Raw genomic sequence first — 17546 nt, forward strand, 5'->3', positions numbered from 1 at the left:
TAGTTGTACTTCTTCATAGTTCTGAATTTTATTTGTGAAGCTTGTAGCATCAGTGGTTAAATACTTTAAGATAATTGATTACAAAATATTTTATTATCTAAATTACTACCTCGTTTGTCAGGTTTCATTTGAAAGCAGAAACAATAAAAATAAATAAAATATGCAAAAACCTCTCTGAGCACTTGTGTAATTAGACACACAGGGAGCTCTTCATCATCACTCAACCAGCTAAACTCCACCAGCCAAGTACAGACTTTATAATAAAGGAGTTAAAAATGCTCCTTGTCAGAAGGAAAATCAAGACCAAACAAGGTGAGCAGAACCCAGTTTGCTATGCAGTAAAACACAGACCAGGCCTCATTTAAAGTGCAGAGAAATGGGAGCAGTGGTGCACTGAGATGGTGGCCTGGAGCACTGCAAAGGCATTGATATGCAACAGACTACAGACGAGTGCAAAACATACACACCATCTAAACCCTCTAGCCCCTGCAGCACAGAGAACATAGGGTGCTAACATTAACATAGCCGGCTAATTATTATTCATTCAGATGTGCTCCGAGTTAGACAGCATCGAGTCCATAAGTCAGCTTTGTGCATTGCTCAGACTGTAGGAGCTTCACGGGTCTTTTTAGTGAAGGCGCTTCAGCTTCACACATCAGATTCACAACTTTAGTGGCTTCACAAACTAGTTTAAGATAAATGTTGATTCCAGCTCGATTTCTTAACCAACTAAACACCACAATCAAAAATCAACTCTACCAACAAAACAGCTCTCAAAACAATTCATGTAAATCAAATTTTGCTTGCACTTAAATGATTACTATTCCTGGCTGCATAGGCGGAAACCCCAGGAGGGACAAGGGGGGCATGTCACCCCCCTCCTGCATAAAGTAGTTAACCCTAAACACGAATGAGCATATATACTTCTTTAATATTAATATAGTATTGTCCGGTGGAAGCAGAGCACAAACAATAGCAATTCAGACCATACCACAATGTGCTTTTAATCATTATGATCCTCATATTGGTACGGAAGCTGTTTCGAATGGACAGGGCTGCCGTGTTGCTCTCAGAGCTGCGAGGGCTGGCCGAGCAGTACAAGAGTGAATGACGGCCAATAATTATTCTCTGGATTTCTACTGTTTATCGTCTCCCTCAAATTTCAAATGTGATTTCCTCCCGTCTGGCTGTTTGTAAAAGTGCTGAATTCTTCAGTATACTTCCTTTGTTCTCACGTTGAGAACTTGCTGTTTGGTCAAAAGTTATTCAAAATGGCACCACATTTAACAAGAATCCCTAAAACCTATCCAATGAGGTCATGAATATGAGTTTATAGACAATTTTATTTACTTATGGTGTGCAGCCTGGGATTGTTTATTTATTTATTTTAACCTCAGTAATTTGTCCGAATCAACTTAAGTCTTCTGCACGAATGTGTCAATGCCCATCCAATCACGGAGTGTGATGCAACCAGAAGATGCAGCTCACCTGAGCTGATCTGGCACCCTGAACACGCCTGGTGCCTACACCAGAGTTGGCCCAAGGCATATGCAAAGTAAGCTACCGCTTTGGGCCGCCACACCACCAGATGACATGAGGAAAACATTTACTGTAAATTCAGTGTTTGTCTGCTGAATTACCATACCACACTTAAATACCACTCTGCAGTTCAAAATGCTAATTAGAGTGTTTTTGTTGGTTTGCTGCTCTGGAAAAGTTAAAAACAATGTCCATGATAACACCTAAATGATGAAAGCTAATTACAAAAGTATGCTATGGGGGGTGGGGGGGTGGGGGTGGGGGGGGGCCCAAAGAGAAACTTGCTTGCGGCCCCACAAAGGCTTGTCCGGCCCTGCACACCGATTATCGGAAGAGAAAAAAAAGGTAATGGCTCGCTACGGTCATGCAAAGTAACAGTTTTTTTTTTAAATCAGATGACTCTAGGTTGCTTGCTAATTAGGTGAAACTTGATTTTCTTCATGACTAATTGTGCAACAACTTCCATTCTACATTTAATTATGCTGTGGCTTCATCAATCCTCCTTCAACCTGCTGTCATCTAGAGAATTTATTGAAATCTACTGCAAAACTGGGAGATTCTGCAGCTAAAGTGTGGAGAGTCATCCATTTGCACGGGCCACATCTGTTAGTTTCTGTGTAAAGCATAAAACGACCTTAATCTGACCCAATATAGCTGGATCACTGTCCTCACTGTGTTCTGTAAGACTGTTAAACATCATAGATAATCTCACTCAGATTGTTTAATCTTTTATCACTGAGTTGATTTGAAGAACTTTAACCCACTTTACTAGTCCACCAGAGTTTTAGATGTGCGCGCTGGCACCGCGAGGCTTCTTGCACACTGAGGTTGTTTTATTTTAAAGAGCATCTGCAGAAACCGCCATCATGTTCCTGCTCCTACAGCAGAACCAATAATTACAGGAACACGCACACTTCTGTCGAGTAAGCGTGCATGTGGTCACCAAACTGCAACGTCATTCCTTTAGTTAAAGATGGATTAAAAATCATAACATAAAATGCCAAATCTCCAATGGCGATTTGAGTGCTGTTTTTAAACATTCCTGTTGATTTATTGCATTAAATCTTGTGTTTGGTTTTCTTCCTCACTGAAGATGTTTGAATGATTTCCACCATGCGAGCTGTCTGACAGCTGAGGACCTGTTATGCTGATTTCAGCTATAAATGTATGTTTTATTCATGCTTTATTATCACTTCCTGAGGACCTGGAAGCTCCTACAGTGCATCAGGTGTTTGTTGTCTTTTTCCAGCTTCATAAAAATCTCACATCTCACTGGTGTTGGTGCTCTGGTTTGAATCAAGCTGTGATAAAACTCTAACAAAATTCTCTGAGCAACATCCCAATATAATAAAAACTAAAGTGGTGAGTGGCACAAACTGTCCTGCAGTGAACGACTGAAAATGCAGCTTCGTTATGACCATTTGCAGTAATTGGACTGTATTTATGCTCTCACACACACACATACACACACACACACACACACACCGCCTAATACGGACAGTCAGAACAACATGTCCGTATTAATGTTGTGGCAGAAAATAAGTAAAAGGTTTTGCATTTAGACTTTTCAAGTAATGATAATAACTGTTTAAATTATATATATACAGCCATGGCCAAAAGTCCAGAGAACGACACAAGTACAGATGTTTTACAATGTTTGCAAAAAGCTTTAACACAAATAAGAGTTTATTCCTTCTCAAATCCACCTTAACCTGCTGCCTATCACATTTTGGGGCCAAATTCCAGCTGATGGCAGAGTATTCTTCATAATCTGTGTTTGGAGTTTATCAGATTGTGTAGGGTTTGTTTGTGCCTCTGGCCTCTCGAGGAGGGACCAAAATGGGTTCAGGATCAACGGGTTTATGGTCCAGGATGTTTGATGGACATAAAACCAAATGCAGAGCCACTTTGTTGTGACTTTCTTGTTTTTTTTTTTATCTCAGTGTTAGGGTATTAGTTGTGTTTTTATTGATGTTTTATTGGTGGCATATATTATGTCTGTAAGGCGCTATACAAATAAAATTGAGTTGAGACTTTATCTTAATGGCACAGACGGACTTATTTACTGCTCTTCCTGACAACAGAATGTAACAGTTTTGATGTTCGATACAAAACACGCTCATGACGTTCTTTGCACTAAATTCCTCTCACATAATGCAACGTCAGCAGTTTAAATTCTTGACCATTTCAGTGCCTTCCAGAATGACTTTAAAGGGGTACCAGGCAGTTTGGCTTGCTTTTAGCACGCCCTAGTGTCCAGTTAGTAAAAAGAAAAGTGAAACTTATCTCCTTGCTGTGCGTTAGTCTTTTTAACACCTTGATCTAACATCTGAAATGTCTCCACATACTTCAGTAGTGTCTATAGAGTGGATTCATCACTAAATTAAACAAATCGGCTGTGTTCATTATCTAAAACATGCAGGAAACGTGCTGGAAGCAGACTCCAGCACTGGCAAGTCAGCCCCACTTTTACTAAGTCCAACAGGGACCGGACGGGCACCCCTGAAGTTGCAAGTGCGGTATTACGGCCACAAAGGGTGGTGGCGGTCTGAGTGATATTTCATTAACCCTGTAAAGGGTCATTTTAGCACATTTTGGCTCAAGAAAATCATTTAAAAATAGGTACCGTGGTCCATGCAGGACCTGCCTGTAAGCTATGTGTGCAGTTTAACAGTACAGTCTGTTATCTCCCTATTAATCTTTCCTGTTTATCTCTCAAACAAATGATTAAGTAATAAATTAATGTCAGTATTAATTTATTATACCTTCATCAGTTACTGGAGGCCACTGTCTAACATAATCAATCTAGTTATTCATCATGGTGTCATGGTGTCACTAGAGGGTAACGCAAGATGGCGACCTCCACAAATCACTTGCCAAATCTGTCTATAAGCTGAGAAGCTCCGATATCTGGGAGGAGCTCAGAGTAGAGCCGTTGTTCATCTAGCAGCTGGAGATGTGGTTTTATGCTATTTTCCCCATTTGTGACATCACAAACAGGGAGTTTTTGAAACAGCTTCTTTTAGGCACATAATTCCTAAATCTGACAGATGATAGAAGGGGCAGCAGTAGCTCAGGTGGTAGAGCGGGTTGCCTCATGATCGGAGGGTCACGGGTTCGATTCCAGCTCCCGCCAGGGGTATCCTGCTGTTGTGTCCTTGGGCAAGACACTTCCCCCAACTTGCCTGTGTTAGTGGTGGTCAGAGGGGCCGACGGCGCCAAATGACAGCCTCGCCTCTGTCAGACCTCCCCAGGGCGGCTGTGGCTACAAGTGGCTTACCATCACTAGCAGTGTGTGAATGTGAGAGCGTGTGAAAGCGTCTTTGGGTGTCTAGAAAAGCGCTATATAAGTTCAATGCATTATTATTATTATTATAGATGAACAGATTTTGTTCTCAATTGGAGTGTTATTAGAGGCAGTGGAGACCCACATGGCGGCACAGAGTCAGCAAAAGGCGATTTTAGCACAACATGTCTGCTTTACAAGACCTGATGGACTTGCTGATAGGGCTGTAGCAAAGCCTCGATGACGTCAACAGCTCGATTCTAAAAATTTGTCGACGTCAGATCCGGTAGTCGACACACCACGCCCACTTGTTGCATCCCCAGGAGTTTGTAAATAGAGAAGGAATCTGCCTGTTTTTCCTCTAGTTCGCCCTCTCCACTGTCGCTTTATGCTTGCTTAGTATGATTGCTGTAAAGTCACTGACCCTAGTCAGTGACTTGATGCAATTTGCTGGGTTCTTTATATAGGAAACATTATTTCTGATTGGCTTAATGAACTGACCTGAATTGGAATGTTTATTATGTGAAGTGCCTTGAGACGACTCTTGTCGTGATTTGGTGCTATATAAATAAACTTGAATTTAATTGAATCTTCTCCGCCTTCACTAACATCTCCACCAAATACCGAAGACCCGGAACAACGTCCGTCCGCTACTAGATTCCTTTCCTGTTTTGCCCGCCTTTGTCTCCCGGCAACGGACAACAACTTCCAGGGTCAGATGCACTGCTTCGTTTCTATCGCAGATGTAGAAAATCACCGGGAGCGTTTCTCCCTTCATAAAGGAGCTTCTTTCAGACATTAGGAGACAGGGTCCGAAATTAACACTCGCCACTCGCCAAATGCAAGCAAACTGCTCCATTTGGCGAGTAAATTTTTGAGCTCTATCTGCCACATAGCGAGTAAATGTTTGCACCAAATTAGTTATGTTTATCAGTCATCTTCCATGGATTTCTGATACTCCTCCCGCCTGCATGCAACGTACACAAACGTACGCAAAACGTGAATGCTGCATCCAACATCATTTCCACCTATCCCATTCAATCACTTTATCAAGTTAGCTTCATGTTAAAACTAGCGGTGAAATGTGGTGGTTTTTAACTGGAGTCAGCCAGCCTTCCAAAAGAAAACTCGTCGAACTGGAAGAAAAACCACCAGGACCAGTGGCAACCAGAAGATTTTGTGAAAAGTGGCGAAATGGAGACGGCGGAGTCGTGAGACAATGGCTACATTATGATGACCACGTAGCGTTGCTGCCTTTCACAGACAACTGGCCCTCGGCATTCTTCAAATATCCAAAAAATGCCCATACTTCCCACTTTGTCTTCTTTGAGGGATAATACATGTCCCGAGTGCTGCCGTCTCCTCCTGCCATTATTTCAGCTTTAGCTTAAAGAAAGTTTTGGTCGTAAACAACAAAGTGCGCATGTGCCGCCGGCAACTTCAGCAGATGATACGGTGGCTGGTAAGGGTCACCGCGCCTACACCACAGCCACGAGATAATATATATATTTTTAAAACAAGACGGTTATTATTATTGTCAACTTTTTTACCGGGGTTTACTGCTACACCGGTTACCGTGACAACCCTAGCCCTGACACACTTTCATATATTCTCACGGTGCAGCTGTGTTCTCCAGAGATCAAGGACTACGACCCAAATGAGGCTGTAATGCTTTGGCACAAAGACGGTGTCAGAAGCAGGAGGCCAGACTTCATGGACAGAGAAAACAAGGAGTCTGACTAGATTTCAATGAAAGAGTTCATAAAAACATCTCTAAAAATAAATAAATAAATAGTAAAAATGACAAAAGAGTTGTTTTTCTTATTAATTGATGTTTTAATTATTTTGTCACTCTGTTTGGAATCAACATATTATAGAATTACATGCTTCAGGTAGATCTAAATCATTTAGAATTTTGGCCGGTAAAAAATATGCTTGGCCGGTAGATTTTCATCATCTACCGGCCAACTTGGCCGGTGAGTAAAAACTTTAATTTCGGACCCAGTTAGGAGAGCTGTTTTGGTGGTTGCAGTCTCTCCTCCGTGCTGGTCTTTTTGCTGCTGGGTGTTTTTGGTTTATTTAAACTTGGTAACTTGAACTTAACGTTGGTAAAGCTACTGTTAGCATTTTCGCTAACAGCCTTTTGCGTTTGGATAAGCTGTTACATTTTGGTTTAGAGTTCATCTTTTTTGTGGTGCAGATCTCCCTTTTATTACATTTAGAGTGTTGTGGGTTTTCGGTTTAGTGTAAAATATCACCTTGAGTTGATTTAACCGCCCAGTTTAGAGTTGGGACCTTTGGAGATCCTTATTTTGGTCCAGATCCCAGTAATCTTTGCTCAGTGGGACATCCCTAGTTATTTGTACTTTTGTTTTAATTCCCCACAGGCAGAATTAGTTTTATTATTCCCAACCTGTGGATGGAAAGATTTATGGTTTTTTGTAGTTGTAAATAAACCTGATCATCATTTTAACTTTTAAATCTCATGTTATTGTCCCTTCCTTTTTGCACACGAGCCAAACTCCCCAGGAAGAGTCGTAACACCACTCGCCTCACGCTCATAAGTGACCAACACAAAGCAGCATGGAGACACTCCGTCTCCAGCCACCTCTCAGGCAGCAGCCTGCACTCCCAAGTTCTACATGTCACCAGAACATAACCAACCGCAACACAATAAAAGCAGTGTTATACAAAATGGAAGGCCTGTAGTGTTTATTCTCTTACAGCAACAATTTATCAATTTTTTTGAGGAATTTATTAGAGATTTTTTTGTTTTTATTAACTGTGCAATAGAAAAATAATCATTAGATTAATTGTCTAAATAGTCATTAGAATAGTCGACTATTCGATAAAATAATTGTCAGAATAATCATTTTAAAAATAATCATTTACCCCAGCCCTACTTGCTGAAGCCTTATTTTACAAAGGTTAGGGGAATTATCTTCATTTTCAGAGCAAAGGAGGACGCTGCAATTCATCCTTTTAGAAAATCCCAGATTTATGCAACCTTCTACCATAAAAATGGATGCTTTAAATTTTATGATAATTACTATTTGGGTCGTTCTCGACCATGAGCCTAAAGGAAACTGATCCTGACAACAATACATAAAACCAACTGAAACAAAGCTATTGGGTGCAGGTTTCATTATTAAAGATATCTTATAATGCAACACATTAAGTGTGTTGCGTTGTGACATCATGGCCACTCATTATGCTTGGTTTTTCTGTTTGCTGTCTGTTAGTTCTGTGGCTACTGCTGCAACTACTTCAGGAATGCATGAACTTTGACCTTCCATTACTGCTCCATAGTTTAATAACATGACACCAAGACATGAGAGCGATGCACTAAACTCTGCAGGTCCAGTTTCTGTCTCCAATCCCATCCTTACAGAAATGGAATAAAAACAAGCTCCAGGTTCTGCTCTGGCACATTTAACACGTAAACCGATTTAGGAATCATAAAATTTCCAATCAGTTCTGCGCTGAAGGCTCTGCTGCGTCAGCTCTCTGAGTGAACTCCGCCTCTCTGGGCAGCTTCTGTGATGAAGAAATGACTAGAAGTTCTGTTTGTACGCATCACAGGACAGCAGGTGGTTCTGCTGCCGTCTCAGAGCCGGGCCACATGTTGACCTGGAGTGTTGTTCAAGTGAAAATGATTCAGTCACACACACACACACACACACACACACACACACACACACACACACACACACACACACACACACACACACACACACACACACGGGTTGAGATGTGAGCAGAGGCTCACATCTCAACCCATAAACAAATTGAAACAGATTCAGATTCCCGTAGAGTTTGATGTCTGCATCTCTTCTCCGTGTGCACATCCGCTGCCCCTCCTGGCTCTGTATCAAGCGCAGATAACAATCGAGAGTTATGGCCAACTGGCGGCTCCTGTATCATCTGGGCTGGACACGAATCAAGGCCGCGCAGGAAGGAGAGAAGGTGATTAGTGGCTCTCCTTCCTGTACGTCCAGCTCATGAAGCCAAAGGGTTTACGTGTCACTTCAGCTGCTGTCTTCCTTTTATGAAAAGCTTCCTGCTAATATTCATCAGTACTCAGTCACTGACTTTAGTAGTTACTGGGTGCTGAATGCAATTAAGATAAAAACAACCTGCTTGAATGCACAAAACTGTAAAAATACGCATCAAGTGTTTTCACTGCTGTGCAGCAAAATGGTGCTAGAGTGACAAATGAGAGGGTAGACGTTCATTCTTCATGCTGAAGCTTACAGTTGGCTGTTTTGGCTCTATGCTGTAATAAAAACCCACCTCCCAATCCACTGTCACCCAGCAGCCAAGCTGACAAAGAGCACAAGGCAAACAAGCAGCCAGACACAAAGCCACTCAGACGTGTGAATGTCTTATTAAGACTCAGACCTCTGAACACATATTTTATCTGTAGCCGGGTGCTGTAGGGTGCGTTGTGCCTTGTCTAAGACTATCCCTGCTCACCCACACTGATAAAAATACATCAATGGGGAGGACAGAAAAGGATCACACTGTGACTTGTCTCCTGTGCAGCTGCAGGTGCTTGACTGGCAGCGGCACCAGGACGTTTGGCTGATTTTACAGCACTGGTGTTGGTTAGGGGTTATGGAAAGGTGCTCAAAATGCCCTTAAAGTGACAGTGTGTAGTTTCCCTGGCGATAGGGGACAGTACATACCTAAATCACTGTGAGCAAGCATTGTTTATGTGTTCATGGTGGTGTCAGTTTCCGGTCGGTAACAAGATGGCCCCTGTGCTTGGCTTAGCTGCGGTCACTGGCCACTTTTTCAAACTTTTCTCCACTAATTAAATGGCGCTGGTGTGCTTGGCCTGCCATTTTGGGTTAGAGCTCTTTTTGATTTTATTGTTTTTATCTGTTTTTATTTTCGATGCAAACTCTCTGCTGATATATGAGCGTCAACAGCTCCTGGATCTCAAGATTTCTGCAAAAACCGTATCTGGAACTTATAAAGATGGACAGAAGGTTTTGCCCCCTTTTCTGGCTTCAGTTCCTCCATACCTGTGCCGTGTTCTTGCGCCGCCACCCTGGAGGAGGAGGCAATGCCGCAGGGGGAAGAGAGGAGGAAAGCTGGCGAAAATGAAGCTCTGTCGGGCAGTTTTCCCGGTTCCAGTAAATGGCGCGTTGTGCTCCTTTGTCCTCCAGCTTCATCGGTCTCCAGTCAACTTCAGGGTTCATTTCAAGATCCTGGTTCTGGTCTATAGGGCCTTACATGGACAAGCACCATCTTACATTGGTGATCTTCTTAGTCCCTACACCCCCAGCAGGTCCCTGAGGTCCAGTGACCAAAGCCTACTGGTTGTGCAGCACCAGGCTAAAGACCAAAGGTGACAGATCATCTGCTGCTGTGGCCCCCAGACTCTGGAACTCTCTCCCCCTGAGCCTGAGATCAGTGGACTCAGTGGTCTCCTTTAAAAAGCAGCTGAAGACTCACCTGTTCAAGCTGGCTTTTGGATGACCTTCTTCACCCTCTCTTTATTCTGCTCTCCCCACCTATTCCACCTTCCTCAGGATCCACTGATTTCCTTCTTTCCTATTCACTCTCTCTCTTTCTTAACATTTTTAATCACAATTGTCTATTTTTTGCTAATTTAAAACATATTTTTAACCATTTTCTAAATTCTTTTTTACATTTTTGGTTTTTATGAAGCACCTCGTGATTTTTATCTTGACAGGCGCTATAGAAATGATATTTTCTTCTTCTTCTTCTTCTTCTTCTTCTTCTTCAAGTAGGACCTTACCAACGGATTGTCATTAGGGTCAAAAATGATGAATGATAAATGATCCGCACTTGTATAGCGCCTCTCAGAGTAAGGACTCCAAAGCGCTTTACACTACAGTGTATCATTCATCCATTCACACACACATTCACACACTGATGGTGATGAGCTACAATGTAGCCACAGCTGCCCTGGGACGCACTGGCAGAGGCGAGGCTAACGAGTATAGGCGCCACCGGTCCCTCCGACCACCACCAGCAGGCAAGGTGGGTTAAGTGTCTTGCCCAAGGACACAACAGCAGAATGCTCTGTCCGGAGCCGGGATCGAACCTGCAACCTTCCAATTACTGGACAACCTGCTCAACTTGTTGAGCTACTGCTGCCCAATCCCTGGGAGTGCAACCTCCAGCAAAATAACAAGAACACCAGATTCCCTTTCATCACTGGCAATGAGTGAAGAGGTAAATGTGTAAAGCAACACTGTTTATGAATGATGAAAGTTTTGTAACCATTTGTTACAAATCAGTAAATGCATTTTGTCCTCACAGGCTCCCGTAGAAGGAAACGTGGCATCCAAAATGGCGTCGCCCAGAGACTTAGACCCGTTCCGTGCTGTCTGACTGGCACTTTAGAATTTTTTTTATGGATTATTATGCAAGCTGTTGATTTTCCTGAGAATAGAGAGGTGATGCAACCTTGGTTGAATTTAAAGACTGCAGGCCAATCAGCTACTGGAGCATTTTGGTGCAATTGAGCAAATAAAATGTGCATGAAAGCTGCACAAAAAAACACACACTCGTAATCATGTTTTTGCAACCATGCAGCACTGAATGAACCATGCTTCAAACTACAGCATAAAAACAGACAAAAAAGCACAAAAAACAGACAAAATCTTTTCTCTGTGAGATTTTGTGCCTGTGTGTGACTTCCATGTGTTTGTGTGTCAGCTGCACTTGTTCGCATGTGTATTTGTGTACATGTACAGCAGAGTTTAGGCCCACAGCAGACGCCATAATCTCCTCACAGACATGCTCTAGGAAGAGATTGTGAAAATAGTGGGAGCGGTGTGTCACTTTAGTTTATTGCTATTTCTGTGCACACACACACACACACACACACACACACACACACACACACACACACACACACACACACACACACACACACACACACACACACACACACACACACAGTGGCCTGAGGACTCTATAAAACACCAAACAGTTCATTTCTGCAGATTAAGCACACACAAAGGTGCCAAGGCCTGAATGCAAATGTGGAGACGGTTAAGGTAGACGAGAACTGGACGTGACAGAAAAAGGAAGAGTAAAAAAAAATGGAAAAGCAACACAAAACGAGACTTACTAGCATTTTCCTACATGGATAATTGGGATGGGTCACTTCCTTCTTCCACATTTCTTTTCCCTTATCCTCTCTTGACCTTCTGTTCTCATTTCCCCTCACAGTGTTGGATGAAGATCCAGAATAAGAAGAGAGCATCTCTGTAAGAAATGTTTGGGCCACTGTGGTAAAACTATCAGTGTGTGGGAGGTGGAGTTGTTAAACTGTGTTCGTGTGGAGTTCAGGGGGGAAGCCGCTAATCCAAGCAGACTGGAAAAGGTCACGCTTGTCCGCCTGGTTCAGGATGGGATGAAATGTTTAGTGTGTGTGTTCGCCTTTTATTGCTTTTTGCTGTGCAAGGCCAGAAAGGTGTGATTACATACCAGAGGAATCCACGAGTCTCTGATAAAAATCTTCAAAACAAACTATTTCAATGCTTATATGAGCTTCTTTGAGCCATTTATGGATGCAGATATAAATCCTTGAGAGGACGAAACTGAATGGTTGGAGGCATGCGTTGGTACATGTGCTAGTGGGTGACTTCAGCTGAGTGAGCGAGGCCATGATTACAAATCTGCTTTCCCCTGAGCCGTGCTACTGTGACTGCTGATGGACAGCCGGCGCCTGTGAGTGGGACCATTTGGTCATTTGTGAATCAGATTTTGCCTCTTGATTCATTAGTATTCATCAGGATCTCCTCACGATGAAAAGATATTTGGAGACATAATTCTCCTCAAAATATCTCATGAAATTAGTAAAAGATAGAAATTCCTGCATATTGCATTGTTTTGCATAACGACTTTGCCCTCCTGTTCTTACTGTACTACAGTTGCAGTCTATTTAGCAGCAAATCAATGTCTTCTTTGCAACCATCGATTCTATTACCAACGCATTTCTGAAATGATGTCTGGGTCTCCTCCAGCCGTGTGCGAGGTGTAAACCACCCCACTCTGAGGCCATAAATCACATGAAAACCGTTTAATGTGCTAATAAAAAGGGTTGTATTTAAATGTAGCTGGTAAACAACAGCGTTGTGACATTAGTCCCATCTGTGTCTCTGTCTCGACCCATCAGGAGAACATTACGGAGCCTTCGGCAGGAAGACGGGTGCAGGGGAGGAGGAAAGGAATGGGGAGAGATGATCGATGCAAACCTTGCCACCTCTGACTGCCATCCTTCCTTTCCTTCCTCTTCCTCCTGCTCATCATCATCCTCTTTTTTTCCTTCTCTCTTGTTTCAGAGCAGGAAAGACAGCAGCAGGTCTAACTCATCGCACTGTGTAGCAAAAATCAATGAAAGAGATTGGGGGACTGAGAAATGAAAGAAAGAAGGTATTTTTTTACGGGGGTAGTGTTGGGGTGTTGGCTTCGAAACCTTCAGTTCGTCCTGTCTTCAACAAATCATGAAGACAATCAAGAAACAGCATTTAAGCACCACACAGGTCCATCAGTGGGTCCGGAAACAGGCAGAAGAATCTCTGATATGAAGAAAAGATTGTAAAGCTGCACCCATTCACCCATTCACTCACACTTTACTTTTAGGTGGCCTATTTGCGTCTCTTCCATGATTTCATCATGAATCCACCCGACTTGAACACTTCACGGCGCAGCACACACCCGAAAACGGAGAGATTAAAATTCATCCAGAGAGTTGGAGCACCAGAACAACTCCCAAGGCTTTGAACAGACATGCATGAATAAACACACACACACACACACACACACACACCGTACACACACACACAGAGCTCATTTGCAAATACAACCAGGTCCACCGCATTCCCCTGCTTCTTGTACTCCTTTGATTGTCTTCTTTCATTTCATAAATTATGAATAAATTCCTTTCTCTTTACTATCTTTGGTTAATAAATGAGCATTGCAGGACGAGCATCACGAAAACTCGATATTTCCAAATAAAATCTAAGTTGGAAGCACTATAAATTCCATTTTCCACATATTTACCTCAGTAATACCTTTAGTAACCTTTTTTTAAATTTTGACTTCTGTTATAGCAACAACAATAAATGTAAAGGAAAGGAAAAACTAAAAACGTTTTTAATCATAAGGGGGAACAATCCTGAAAAATTCCCTAAAAGATAAGCTAAGATTTACCACTCTGCCCACTTCACTCATTCATTCACCTTTTCTCTCACATCTGCCTCCTTCAGCATCAATATTCCTTCAACCCTATTTCCCTCTTAATCCCCTCCCACATCAATTAATTCCAGTTCGTCCCTCCAGTCCCAGTTTTCCTCCACTTCAGCGTCCGCCCTTTCCCCCACACCAGAGCTCCTCTCCCTTGCCTCCATTCATTCCTCCAGTCCCAGCTGTGTGGAAACACTAACCTGCCCTTCTGGCATGCAGAGCAGAGCCAGGCTTTGTCCCTCTTGCTGTAGGTGCAGCAGCCCTTGCACACGTTGTACTGGCAGTCCAGGCACTGGCGCTTGGGGTTGAGCAGGAAGGTAAAGGGCGCGCAGCAGCGGATGCAGCAGTGCTCGTTGAAACGGTGCTGCTTGGAAAGGATGGAGCATCTGCTGCCTTCTTCAGCGAGCTCCTGCTTCATCTCACTGAAAAAAAAAAACAGAGAGAAGGAGAGAGAGAGAGGGGGGGGGGGTAGAGAGTACAGGGAGGGGAGAGAAAGTGAAAGGGTGGTAAACGTCTGGTCGCGAGGTGTAGGGAGGGAAAACGGCACAGTAGACTATAGAGAGTAATTAGGGGAGCTGCAGTAAATGAAAAAAATGAAAGGAGAGTAGCATAATAAAACAATACAGGAGAAAGAATAAATTGGGTCATGGGTTTGGGAAAGAAATTCCACGCTCTCTGTCTCTTCCCCTGCAACAACAATTTAGTGAAATTATTGTGATGGCTGGCATTCCAATTTGGATGGACCTGTCTTGCCTTGTTTTTCCGCAGTAGTCAAACCACAGCAGAAAAGAGCATGCCATGAACATCTGTTACCTCTAGGTATTCGGTAATGCAGGTACCATAACTCTAAAGTGGTACAAATAGTAATAAACTTTAGGCTCACTCTGCAAAGATACAATCTAAAAGAAATCTGTAAAAAAAAAAAAAAATCAACCTAACCATCACTTTAGAATCAGCACTCATGCAAGAGAACCAATAAGGCAAAAATTATATATTTAGAGCTCGATACTCCAAAAAGGAAAGAAACAATACCAATGCTCACAGTTCAAAAAGTCATTCAGGACCTTAGAATTTACAGTGGAAATCTTGCATGTTATACATGCTGCAATATTATGAGATATGATGTGAGACGAAAAGATGTGTAGTGATACAATGTGATACGATACGATGTGAGACAATGTGATACGATAGGATGTTAGATGATACGATGTGAGACGATACAATGTGAGACAATACGATGTGAGACGATACGATGTGAGATGATACAATGTGATGTGATACGATGTGATACGATACAATGTGATACGATACTGAGACGATACGATGTGAGATGATACGATGTGAGATGATACGATGTGAGATGATACGATGTGAGACAATGTGATACGATATGATGTTAGATGATACGACGTGAGACGATACGATGTGAGGCGATACTGAGACGATACTGAGACAATACGATGTGATACGATAAGATGTTAGATGATACGACGTGAGACGATACGATGTGAGGCGATACGATGTGAGACGATACTGAGACAATACGATGTGATACGATAAGATGTGAGACGATGAGATGTGAGGCGATAAGATGTGAGACGATGCGATGAGAGACGATACGATGTGATACGATACGATGTGATACGATAAGATGCGAGACAATGCGATGTGACATGATAAGATGTGATATGATACGATGTGAGACGATACGATGTGAGACGATACGATGTGAGACTATGTGAGATGATATGATACGAAACGATGCAAGGCGATACGATGTGAGATGAAAAGATGTGGTACGATACAATACAATGTGAAACAATAAGATTTGAGACAATATGATGTGAAATGATAAGATTTGAGATTATACGATGTGATACAATAAGACGTGATACGAGAAGATGTGATACGATAAGATGTGATACGAAAAGATGTGATACGATACGATGTGAAACGATAAGATTTGAGACGATACAATGCGATACGATAAGATGTGATACGATAAGATGTGATATAAGATGTGATATAAGATGTGATACGATAAGATGTGATACGATAAGATGTTAGACGATACGATGTGATGCTATAAGATGTGATACAATACGATGTGAGACGATACGATGTGAGATGATACGATGTGAGACTATGTGAGACGATGTGATACGATACGATGCGAGGCGATACGATGTGAGACGAAAAGATTTGAGACGATAAGATGCGAGATAATAAGATGCGTAGGGATGGGTACCTTTGACATTTGAATAGATTCGGTACTAATTCCCGGTACCTAGGAATCGATACTGGTACTTAACGGTACCAATTTTCGATACTTTTGAGTGTTTATTATTTTAATTATCTTTTAAAATTAAATATATATTTTTCTCAATATATAACAATATTTGATAAATATCACGATAACTAACATTCAACCGTTTGTATTTTAACATCGTCCTTGTAGTTTTATAAGCTGATAATTAAACTGAAGCAAACATCTTTACTGTGAACTAAATTTACTGTGTATCTTCATTCCTTTTGCCGTCTTTTTTCATTTGATTTTTCCTACTGGGAAGTTAGAATTTCCGAGGAGAAAGCGAACGAACCATTAGCTGATAACAACGGTGGCAATGGAAGCTAACATATCAAGCTAACATTATCTTTAACAGTTTATTTAACTACTGGAGCAGATTTAAACGATGATGCCTCACACTTAGATCGTTGTCACTGGTTTCATCTTCACCCAATCACCTGTTGCATTTAGTAAAGTGAAGCCAAACTTTAGAGCGCGTTCATGTTCTTCTAGTCGGAAATTCGGAGTTCCGAGGAGAAAGCGAACGCACCATTAGCGAAACGGAAGCTAACATATCAAGGTAACGTTATCTTAAACATTTTATTTACCTACCGGAGCAGATTAAGATGAGGATGTCTCACTTAGATCGTTGTCGCTGGTTTCATCATCACCCAGTTACCCATCACATTAAGTGAAGTGGACCCAAGCTTTAGCGAGCGTTCTTTCTACCATGCTGCTCTGTTTACAACTGGGTCGCAGGGACTGACGACATAACGCTCTTGCGCATGCGCAGCTGTCTTGGCAAGTTCTCGTTATGAAGGACGGGTACCGAAACGAGGCACCGTTTGAAATGACGTGAATCGGTGCTCGGTCGGTACTATGGAATTCGGTCTGTACCTTAAAAAGTACCAAATTCGGTACCATCCCTAACGATGCGAGGATACAATGTGAGATGATACAATGTGAGATGATTCGATGTGAGGTTTTTGTTGGGGCTTAAGTTAAGTTCTATGAAAAAAATTGGACATTTTAGAAAATCTTGGTGGCAAATGGAAAAGTAACAAACAACAAATTTTCTTTGGAGGGATACACCATGTTTTTCTCTACCAATGACTACTGTTCATAACAAAGCAATAGTATCCTGCCAACAAATCATGCCATGTTTTCTTTTTAAAACTAGGTTCTTTTCACAAAGGATAT

At 42.1% G+C, this 17546-nt stretch overlaps 1 protein-coding gene across 4 annotated transcripts in view; it reads right to left on the minus strand.

Moving 5' to 3' along the window:
- Positions 1-17546, minus strand: part of myripb (myosin VIIA and Rab interacting protein b) — a 213259-nt gene that overhangs the window by 61131 nt on the left and 134582 nt on the right. For all 4 annotated transcript variants that reach the window (XM_054751113.2, XM_070553217.1, XM_054751112.2 and 1 more), the window contains one exon: positions 14260-14481. In XM_054751113.2, coding sequence (XP_054607088.2) covers positions 14260-14481 — 222 coding nt within the window. The remainder of the gene's footprint in view (positions 1-14259; positions 14482-17546) is intronic.

The sequence above is a fragment of the Nothobranchius furzeri genome, chromosome 7 (assembly GCF_043380555.1).
Source record: "Nothobranchius furzeri strain GRZ-AD chromosome 7, NfurGRZ-RIMD1, whole genome shotgun sequence".
Lineage (NCBI taxonomy): Eukaryota > Metazoa > Chordata > Actinopteri > Cyprinodontiformes > Nothobranchiidae > Nothobranchius > Nothobranchius furzeri.